The 9754-nt window shown below is 33.4% G+C and overlaps 1 protein-coding gene across 1 annotated transcript; it reads left to right on the top strand.

Moving 5' to 3' along the window:
* Window positions 1-2583: 2583 nt before the first annotated feature.
* On the top strand, window positions 2584-8257 carry LOC107624256 (4-hydroxybenzoate polyprenyltransferase, mitochondrial-like). The gene is made up of 9 exons (XM_016326742.3): window positions 2584-2651; window positions 3540-4204; window positions 4995-5130; window positions 6533-6654; window positions 6776-6845; window positions 6949-7098; window positions 7326-7461; window positions 7580-7676; window positions 8028-8257. The coding sequence occupies exons 2-9, from the start codon at window positions 3771-3773 to the stop codon at window positions 8095-8097; spliced, it is 1215 nt and encodes a 404-aa protein (XP_016182228.1). The 5' UTR covers window positions 2584-2651; window positions 3540-3770; the 3' UTR covers window positions 8098-8257.
* Window positions 8258-9754: the final 1497 nt, after the last annotated feature.

The raw sequence follows: 9754 nt of genomic DNA, 5'->3' as shown, positions 1-9754 counted from the left end.
TATTACAAACAGGATTATATATTATCAGTGGCAATATCCAAAAGTTTAACAAAGGAGAATATACCTTGGGAAGCTTATCTTTCGGTGGTGGACCCAGATAAAATCCTTCTTTTATATAAACAAAAATCAACATGACAACAAAAGAAAACATACAAATGTAGGTAATTATGAAGGAATAGAAACTCATTCATACCCTGGAAATAAGAATGACGATTTAAAAGAGCCATTTCCAATCACTGGACCATCAGGTTGAAAGAAAAAGGATAGCTGAATGATTTCCTGGAAACAGAGACAAGAAAAAAAAAAATCTATCAACAATTAATCATGCTTCACCCTTCAAGCAATCAGCTTCAAGTCTTCAACAATTAATCATGCTTCAACAATCAATCAGTTCAGTTTCAGTAATAAGTAAACAACAATTATTAACCAAAGTTAACAGTTCAGTTTAGCAGGATCAGTTGAATCAGTTCACAGAGTTTCACACTACACAGTTCAAAGAAAAATAAAATTGGGAGACAGAGTTTCAAAGTTTACAGTTTCGGTGTTCATCATGTGACTGTCACAGAGCTTCACAAAATCAAAGATTCAAAGAAACACTCAATCAAACTCATCAGGAATCAAACAACCATAACTAAAAAAAATGTTACCTGGAACTCTGGAAGCTCGAAGGCACCTTCAAGGCTTCAACAGAACATGCAATAGGGAGAGTAGGAGACAGCAAAGAGACGACGGTGAGAGTGAGGCGTTCTCAGTTCTCGACGGTGAGAGTGAAGCGTTCTCAGTTCTTGACGGCTGCTGCGGTGGCTCGACGGCGGTGACTCGACGGCGGTGGCTAGACCCGTGTGAGAGTGAGGCGTTCTCAGTTCTCGACGGCTGCTGCGGTGGCTCGACTGCGGTGGCTCGACGGCGGTGGCTCGACCCGTGTGAGAGTGAGGCACTGAGGCGTTCTCACCTCTGAAGCAGCTTCACTGAAGCTCGATGAATGAGAACTGAGAAGGGAATTAGGGATTTGGTTTCAGAACCTTGGAAACGGCAGCGTTTTGTTGACAGCCAAAAATCCGGCCGGATCACGGTTCGGTTCGACCGACCGGTTTACCGATTCAATTCTGGTTTTTAGATTTTGCGGTTATGCTGATTGACCGAATCGTTTTTGGGTCTGGTTCACGGTTTGACCGGTTCGACCGGCCAGTTCAAACCGATTTTCAGAACATTGCTCTCATTTTAAATTTTAAATGATCTCATTATAAATAAATTTATTCTAATTATTTAAAGCCTCAAATTCATTCTATCTTTCTATCATTTTGACTATTAGTTAACCTAATTAAATTTAGCTTTTTCTCATTCTCAAATTCCAACCGTCATCACTCTTATATTCTCTTCAATTATTTTCTTAGTTTCAACCTTCATTTTCTATTTCTTTTTTAGTGGTCATTTTTTCTTTATCAAAAGATAAATTTTAAATTTTCTATTTTTTTAATATAACTCTTTATGATTCTATATATCTTTCAATTTCATTATTTTTCTTTTTGATATTTTTAATTACAAATTATAATTCAAGCCATTATAGTTTAGGTATTAATCTAATTTTTTATTCTCTTTATAAATTTATATATTTTATTTTATTCTCAATTTAGTGATCCTTATTATTTATTTGTTTATCTTTTGTTCTATTTTATTATATGTAATTATGTTGCATATAAATTTTTAAAGTCAATTGATCAATTTACTAATTTAGAATATATATTTTTTATTTATAGAAATAATAATAAAAAATATTTTAAAAAATATCTTTCTTTCTATTTTATTATATGTAATTTTTTATTTTTTTATTCAAATAATTAATGTGCATTTTTATTTTTTTAAATTTAGATTAATATATTTTTTGATAATAATATATATTATTTTTGTCTCTCTAACATAAATTTTTTGGATTTGTCACTAATCACTAATTATATGATTTATATCTACAAATTGATATTTGATTGTTATTAATATATTTGTGAAGACATACATTTTAACTTTTGATTTTAATTTTTTTTTAATTTTATATTTTTATTTAATTATGATCGGGTCAACAAGATAAATAAGCGACTCACCGATTAAACTAATGCCTCGATTACCCGATCCTATCACTGGAGTGATTATTGCTTTGGTTCTGATAACTATGGCACTAAGATCTAAAATCCAAATTCTCTCTTTTTCTCTGAAGTTTTTCAAAGTGCAAATTCTTAAATCCAGGTCCAGAGGCCCTTATCCACTTTGGCCCTCCCATTTATTTGCAATAGGTTTTGAACAAAGTAGTCAGCTAATGAGTCAAAATAACAATAGATTCAGTTTGTTCACCAAAAAATAAAAGTAAAAAATAGATTCAGTTTTTAATACCCGGCCCAAAAAAAAGAGAGAAAGATTCAGACAAGAATCTGCTCTACATTTTGTCCAAAAAAAAAAAAAAGAAGAATCTGCTCTACATGGCAGTTTGCAATGGCTTCCGAGTTTGCAAGCATGTTGTGTGGTGTTTCCTCCTTGGAATGACGGTGGCAGATGCTATCACAATATTCAAGTCCGTTGTTCCCATGAGTATGAGCTTCATTAACCTTTCTTCTCTGTCTCTTGCTCTGCAAGAAAGAAGAGCCTTCAGTTCATATTCACAGGTCAAATTTACCAGCATTCACAATTTCTTCTTGTTGTTGTTCCAATTGTTTTGAATATGGTAGAAATGTTTTTGAATATAATGAATGGGTTGTTAGATAGGATACCGTGTTTCAATTTGTTGCTACACGGTTAGTGATGCGTGCCACATGTTTGATCAAAGTTTTTAGTGAGTACTAGAAAATATGCTGCTTTTCTATTTTATTTTATTTGTTGATATGTATATATAAAATTACTAATTAAATATATTTGAATTACTGCGAGCTTATTGGTTATATATATAAAAGAAAATGGAAACAACGTATAGCACCTACATGCTCTGGCTCTGGCTCTGTCACCTACATGTGTTCTTTTGTATGAGGAAAAAAGGAGATAGAAATGGAAACAAACAAAAGAAACATGTTTTCAAGAACTGAAGAAATGAAATGATTATTTAGAATTGAGTATAGATAATGGAAATAGAATATGTTTCCACAAACAACCATACCCTTAGATTGCCCCTTTTCTTCATTTACATTTTCTTTAACACCAAGCATGGTTTATTTTGGGAAGATCAATTTTTTCCACTTATAATATTGATATCCTAGAGATGCATCAAACATCACATGAACATTAACTTGCATATTAGACAGTGTTTTAGTAACTGAAACGTAATGTTTTCCCATCATTTGGTTATTTAGGCCCAACTTACATTCTTATGTTTGAATGTTATCTTATTTTGAAGCAAATGACTCCATGTGGTACTCTATAATTTAGTTGATGAAGAAATTATTAAAATGTCATGTTAAAATTTTTGAATCCTTCTAGTGGCAATTAGTTTAGTTTGGTGCATTCTATTATTATTGAAGAATTTGAAAATGTTCTTGAAGTTCTATTGTTTTTGCTTTCAGGATTTTGTAAGTTCAATGATTTCTGAATGAAGGCTCACCCCTACATGAAGAGTGATATCAAAGAGTTGGATAAGCTTTTTTTCTTTAATATCCAGTCAAGATGTGGGTCTAAAAGTTTAATATAACACTGAATTTTTGTTGCTCCTCCTCCAACCGAATCCTTACAAGCCTTTGAAACGAGTAGCAACAAAGAGACTATCTTCCCCCTAACTTGTTTGCTTTTGAGAAAAAATGGCATCAACTTTGATCTATCGTGCTTCACGTAGGTTTCTCAAATATTCTTTCCCTTCTACGGGCCTCTCCATACAATATCATTCCCCTTCCCTCTTCAATCCTTTAATCTCCACTGAACCATCTATAAGCATAAACCACAACTTCTATCCTTCACTCTGTCCATTTGGGCAATCCCACTATCAGGATTCTAAATTTGAATATTTTAAAACTGTTCGATCTCTCTCAAATTTTCAGCTTGTTCAGCACATCTCTACATCACCTTCTAGTTTAAAAGAGTGGTCAAAGGGAAATAAGAATCAAAGTGGCAATGTGAGTAAAGCAAATATCTCTTGGATCGATTTGTACTTGCCTAGGCAGGTTCAGCCCTATGCACAGCTTGCTCGCCTAGATAAGCCCATTGGGACATGGTTGCTTCTATGGCCTTGTATGTGGTAAGTGTTCTATTTACTTGGCCTATGGGTAAATGCCTTGTTGTCTAATAACAAGGACAGTCCAGTAATTTTATAATATGAAATTGATTGCTAATTGAAAATATATGTTACACTCTTTGAAATAGTAATGAATGAAGAAATTTTAAAAGAAATGATCATTCTATCGATTTGTAATTTTGTTCGTACAAGTTAATTTATGGTAACCTGGTTATTGAGTCTAAATTAGTATTCTTTATCTTCTTATTTAAGTCCACAAGATTAGATAAGTTAAAATTGTTATTTGTTTATCGTTAGTACTATAAGTAGTTAAGCACCATCCGTACCATACATATCCACAAGAAAAACCTTGCCTTTCTTGTTCGTTATTTCTGTCCTAAAACCAGTCCAAGCTGCACCCCTTGAATCTTTCCTACTGCATCTGCATACATATGTATGGATGTACCCAAGGGTTGTGTTATGCAGTCAACTACGAATCTTTATGACATGGATCGTAGAACTTTGTGTATATCTTCAAACATAATACATTTTATTTGTTTTACCTTTTCTTAGTATTTTCTGTAAAGTGCTTCACTTACAACTTTAACAAAGCCATCTATTCATGTTGACAGAAAATAATATGAATTGAAAATATAGTTTTTTGTGTGGAGCAGCAAGAGGTGTTGCCTTTTCTATATTATATCATGCCTTGAAGTTGTTTCTCTCTCTTTTATGCATTCCACTTTCTAAATTCATTCTTGTTCTATTTTATTTACTAACTTATTTATTTTATGTTTCTAATTTCAATGCTTAGGTCAATTACGTTGGCTGCAACTCCAGGACAGCTGCCTGATTTTAAAATGTTGGCATTGTTTGGATGTGGGGCTTTGCTTTTGAGGGGTGCTGGGTGTACTATTAATGATATCCTTGATCGTGACATTGATACAAAGGTAAATAGAAAGCTTTTTTCTTTTATATTTTTATGTATTGAGAGATACTGAAATCGTTATTTCATGTTGTAAATTAATTTTTCACAAGTACATGTTATTAGCATAGTGTGAATGTTTAACTTATATTATACATTTGATTTAAGTTAAAAAAAATAATCTGAAAGCTTAGTCATGCCAAGTCTAGTGCCTTGGTACTTCACATGGCCTGTAAGTTCATGTATTTTGCATTTGAAGGTTTTTCTTTTTACTTTTTCTGGTTCATTTTCATCGTCCCTGCCCTATTTCTAATATGATTCAAAATATAAATCTATCAATTTACTTGCATGAAACATCCCTTTGATTTTATTCCTATGACATCACATTTCTTATTTTGTTTTAATGAGTATTGAACATGAGATTTTGGGCAATGTACTGAAATAAAATAAATATGAGAAACCTTTACGTGATTCCAACAATTGGAAAAACCCCGTGGGAGCTAACCACGATTTTTAAATTATATGTAAAATTTGTATTAGTTGTAATTTAAATTTTAAATAGATATAATTTAAATTAATGATTTATAAAATTGTATGTATTCGTATTATTTTGTACTCATATGATTAATTATATTTATTCGATTTTAAAAAAATACCAGTGGTTAATTTTTTTTATTTAAATACATTCATATTATTTTCAAATTAAAAGAATATACTTATTTAAAATAATATGAGTACGTTGATTTAAATTTAACAAAATTTTAAAATAATAAGAATATGTTTATTTAAAATATTAAAATTTAAAATTTTAGATAAACTTACTAATATTAATTTTAAATTTTATTTAAAATAATACAAATATGTTTATTTAAATTAAAAAATTAAAATAATAAGAGTACATTTATTGAGCAGCTTCCTTGACAATGATCTCTTGAGCAGCTTCAATCTCGCTCATATATATATATATATATATAGAATTCATCTCCTCATAAACCGTGGCAGCCTACAAGGGTTTATGAGTTTAAAAAACACTTCATAAACCGTGGCTGGCTAGAGAGTTTTTTGCTCATATTGTTTCGTACATAAACCGTGGTGAGCTTCCACGGTTTATCTTCAAACCTTCCCCTACTTTAAACCGTTGCAGGCTGATACGGTTTACATGTAATTTAAAAACTGTGGTTAGCTCCCACGGATTACATAATAATAAAAATGCACATGCACGTAAGCCTTTTCCAATTGTTGGAATCACGTAAAAGTTTCTCATATTTATTTTATTTCAGTACATTGCCCTGAGATTTTATTTGATTTTCATACCTACCTTGGGCATTTTTCAGAACCCATTAAGCATTTTTTACTTTTTTGGGTTCAACATAGCTGATAGTAGATTCAATATTCTGAATGATACTATACATAATTGTATGATGCAGGTAGAACGAACAAAGTCAAGGCCTATGGCAAGTGGTCTTTTGACACCATTTCAGGGACTTTGTTTTCTTGGTATTCAGTTAACTTTGGGTCTTGGGATTCTTCTGCAACTGAATTATTATAGGTTAGTGTTAACTTCGAATAGCTGAGCCTGTGATCATTATTACATCTACATGACTACGTCAAGTGTGAAAATTTGAGTATTGCCAAAATGTTGAATGTTGTGATTTGTGATCTTTTTGCAGCCGTGTTCTGGGTGCCTCATCCTTGTTGTTTGTCTTTTCTTATCCCCTCATGAAGAGGTTTACATTCTGGGTAATGAATTTCCTCAATTTTAGTCTCTTCTAAAAGATTTTATTGTTATCTTTGACATACAATCTCATTATGCTTTTTATGGCACTCGTAAATTTTTTGTTAGCCCCAGGCCTATCTCGGGTTGACCTTTAATTGGGGCGCTTTGTTAGGATGGGCAGCAATTAGAGGAAGTCTAGATCCAAGAATAGTGCTGCCACTTTATGTCTCTGGAGTTTTTTGGACACTTGTTTATGATACAATCTATGCTCACCAGGTAAAATCAACATTACTTCCTGAAGATTTTTCTCCTCTGTCCTGCTATTTAATTGCTGCATGATATATCCCGGTGTGGGGTGATTATCTTGACTCCAATAGTTCAGTGTGTTATGAAACAAACCATACAATGATAGACTACTTGCTACCTTCCAATACAAATTATATAATTAAAGCATTGTAATCAAAGTTCTTGGTCTCTGCGTATATTTATAACCTTGCATTCAGGACAAAGAAGATGACCTGAAAGTGGGAGTTAAGTCAACTGCTTTGCACTTTGGTGATTTTACAAAGGAGTGGATTACTGGGTTTGGGATTGCATGCCTGGGTGGTCTTGCCCTCAGTGGCTATAATGCTGAAATAGGTATGTCTTATGAGTTATGACCCATTTTATGTTCTCTCTGTTTCGAGTTTTTAGAACTATATTTGGATTTCAATGGTTGTTTTCCTGTTCAACCTTCTGATTCATATTTGTGGAGCAGGCTGGCCATATTATGCATTTCTGGCAGCTGCATCTGGACAACTAGGCTGGCAAATATGGACAGTTGACCTCTCATCACGTGCTGATTGCAATTGCAAGTATGTTTTGGAAGTTTTTGTTTAATGCCACCCAGAAAAGGGATTGTTGCATAAATCCATGTATTAAATTTCATTTTCACTTTCCAAAGACTAATAATTCATATGGCTTTACTGCAAGCACTTGATGATATATTTATATGTCCTCAGACCTCAACAGATAGAAATCCCCCAAAATTCAGTGATTGTTCAATTTCTCTATTGATTACTCTTCCAATGTTATATTGATGGTTTCAGAAACTTATGATGCATCCACCTGTTCATTAGTTTACCATAAAACGTTTAGTTCCACACTTCTAACCTCTCAATGTTGAACTTAATGAACTGACTTTTGTACCTTTTGCTTGCATCCAGATTTAATTCAAACAAGTGGTTTGGAGCTATCATATTTGGTGGAATCCTAGCTGGAAAACTTGTATCATAGGGGTAATTTGTCTGGTTGAGTAGTTTATTCTTTTGTCTTGTAATAATTTATCAAATTTGCATGAGTTATACCAATTGTTATGAGTCATCAGTCATCGCCTTAGGATACTGTATGATTTTACTTCCTTACCACATATAACAATTTTTGCCTCCAAGAAAAAGTTAATGTTCGTTTTATTATTTCTTTTGAACCAAGTGTTGTGATTCTGAAAAACTATCTGGAGTGTGCCCAAGGAATGGAGCAGCTTTCCTCCAATACACTATCATCATTATTTTTCAACAAATCCAATATTAGCCAAGTAATGTTGGGATTTTTTTTTTTGCGACTGAATGTTGGGAAATGGTTGAATTGGAATAGCTAACACTTATATTGGACTCGAAGGGAAATGCTTAATGACAGTTATCAATGGTTAACTAGTTGAGGTACTTGATTACCTTATCGTTACAAGGTAAATAACTTCTACTTATTATTATTATTGTGTTAGCAGGGCATTTTTCATGAAGGAAAAATTAGTCACCGAAAAACCAAAAATTCAACAGACGAGAGACAAGGTTGAATGCCATTAGAAGGTACATGGTTTCTTGGTATTCATGTTGCAATTTTAGTAGTTTGAAATCTTAAACCAATGGTGTGCCAATGTTGAATATTTGGCTGTACATGATGCATTGTTGTTTCATCCAATCTAAGGAGTAAGTCTATGATCCTAAGATCAGATCATTCTAAGCATCTTGCATTTTTAATTTGGTGGATTATGAAGCTTCCTCTTGGTGATTTATCTTTGTAGGACACTAGTTTATTTGCTGAAATCATACTTAGGATATATTTGATTGCAAGTAAAACTGGAGTAGAAATTTTCATGGATGAATTTGATATGTGAAATTGCACATGGACTTCATCCTTGAAAATTTCACCCCATTTTTACTTACAACTAAACATACTCTCCAGGTGTGGTTGTCTGTTGAGGGAAAGGAAGGGAAGGAAATGGTTTGAAGGATAGAATGGAGTTATATCAAGTTCCTCTATCCTCTCTTTCTCTTCAAAATCTCAACTCACAAACACGCTATTAGTGAGAAGGAGGAGGAGAAGAGAAAATGTTGGAACATTCAAGTTCAACTGCCAAGACTGATTATGAAAGGCAGAGAAAAAGGCCAACACTTATTTACACTTTGTGATCACCTGAACTGAAAGGTTAGAACACATGTTGCTGTAAAAGGCCAACTATGCAGAAGAAGAATATCCATGCAAAATATTTCCTACTCCTACCAGTTTTCCCTCTGAACCCCTGGACTTCTTACTCGATTTTTGGTGCTTTCCGCCACCTTGACTGCTGAGAATTCCAATTCTCCCTATCCCTTTGGAGAGGGAGTTCAAGAATGTTCTTCCATTTCCTCCTTTATCAATCATGCCTTGTTTCATGAACATCTGCTCCTTTTCTAACTCACTTAGCCTCATCCTCATCCTCGAAATCTCTAGCTTCAGCTCCCGGATCTCTCCTCGCAGAGAAGCGTAGTTATCTCTTGGGGACATAGCAGTACTTGGAATGCCACTGCTTATTCTCTGTGACAGTAGGCCATCTCTTGAACTCCCTGACACTGCATTCTTCAACTGTAGTTGCTCGCAGTACAGGACTTGCACCACCATCTGCAGTTGAAGTCTA

This window comes from Arachis ipaensis, chromosome B10, assembly GCF_059453495.1.
Source record: "Arachis ipaensis isolate K30076 ecotype BB chromosome B10, ASM5945349v1, whole genome shotgun sequence".
In the NCBI taxonomy this organism is placed as follows: domain Eukaryota; kingdom Viridiplantae; phylum Streptophyta; class Magnoliopsida; order Fabales; family Fabaceae; genus Arachis; species Arachis ipaensis.
Note: the sequence above shows the minus strand (reverse complement) of the source record. Positions and strands in the feature narration are given on the sequence as shown.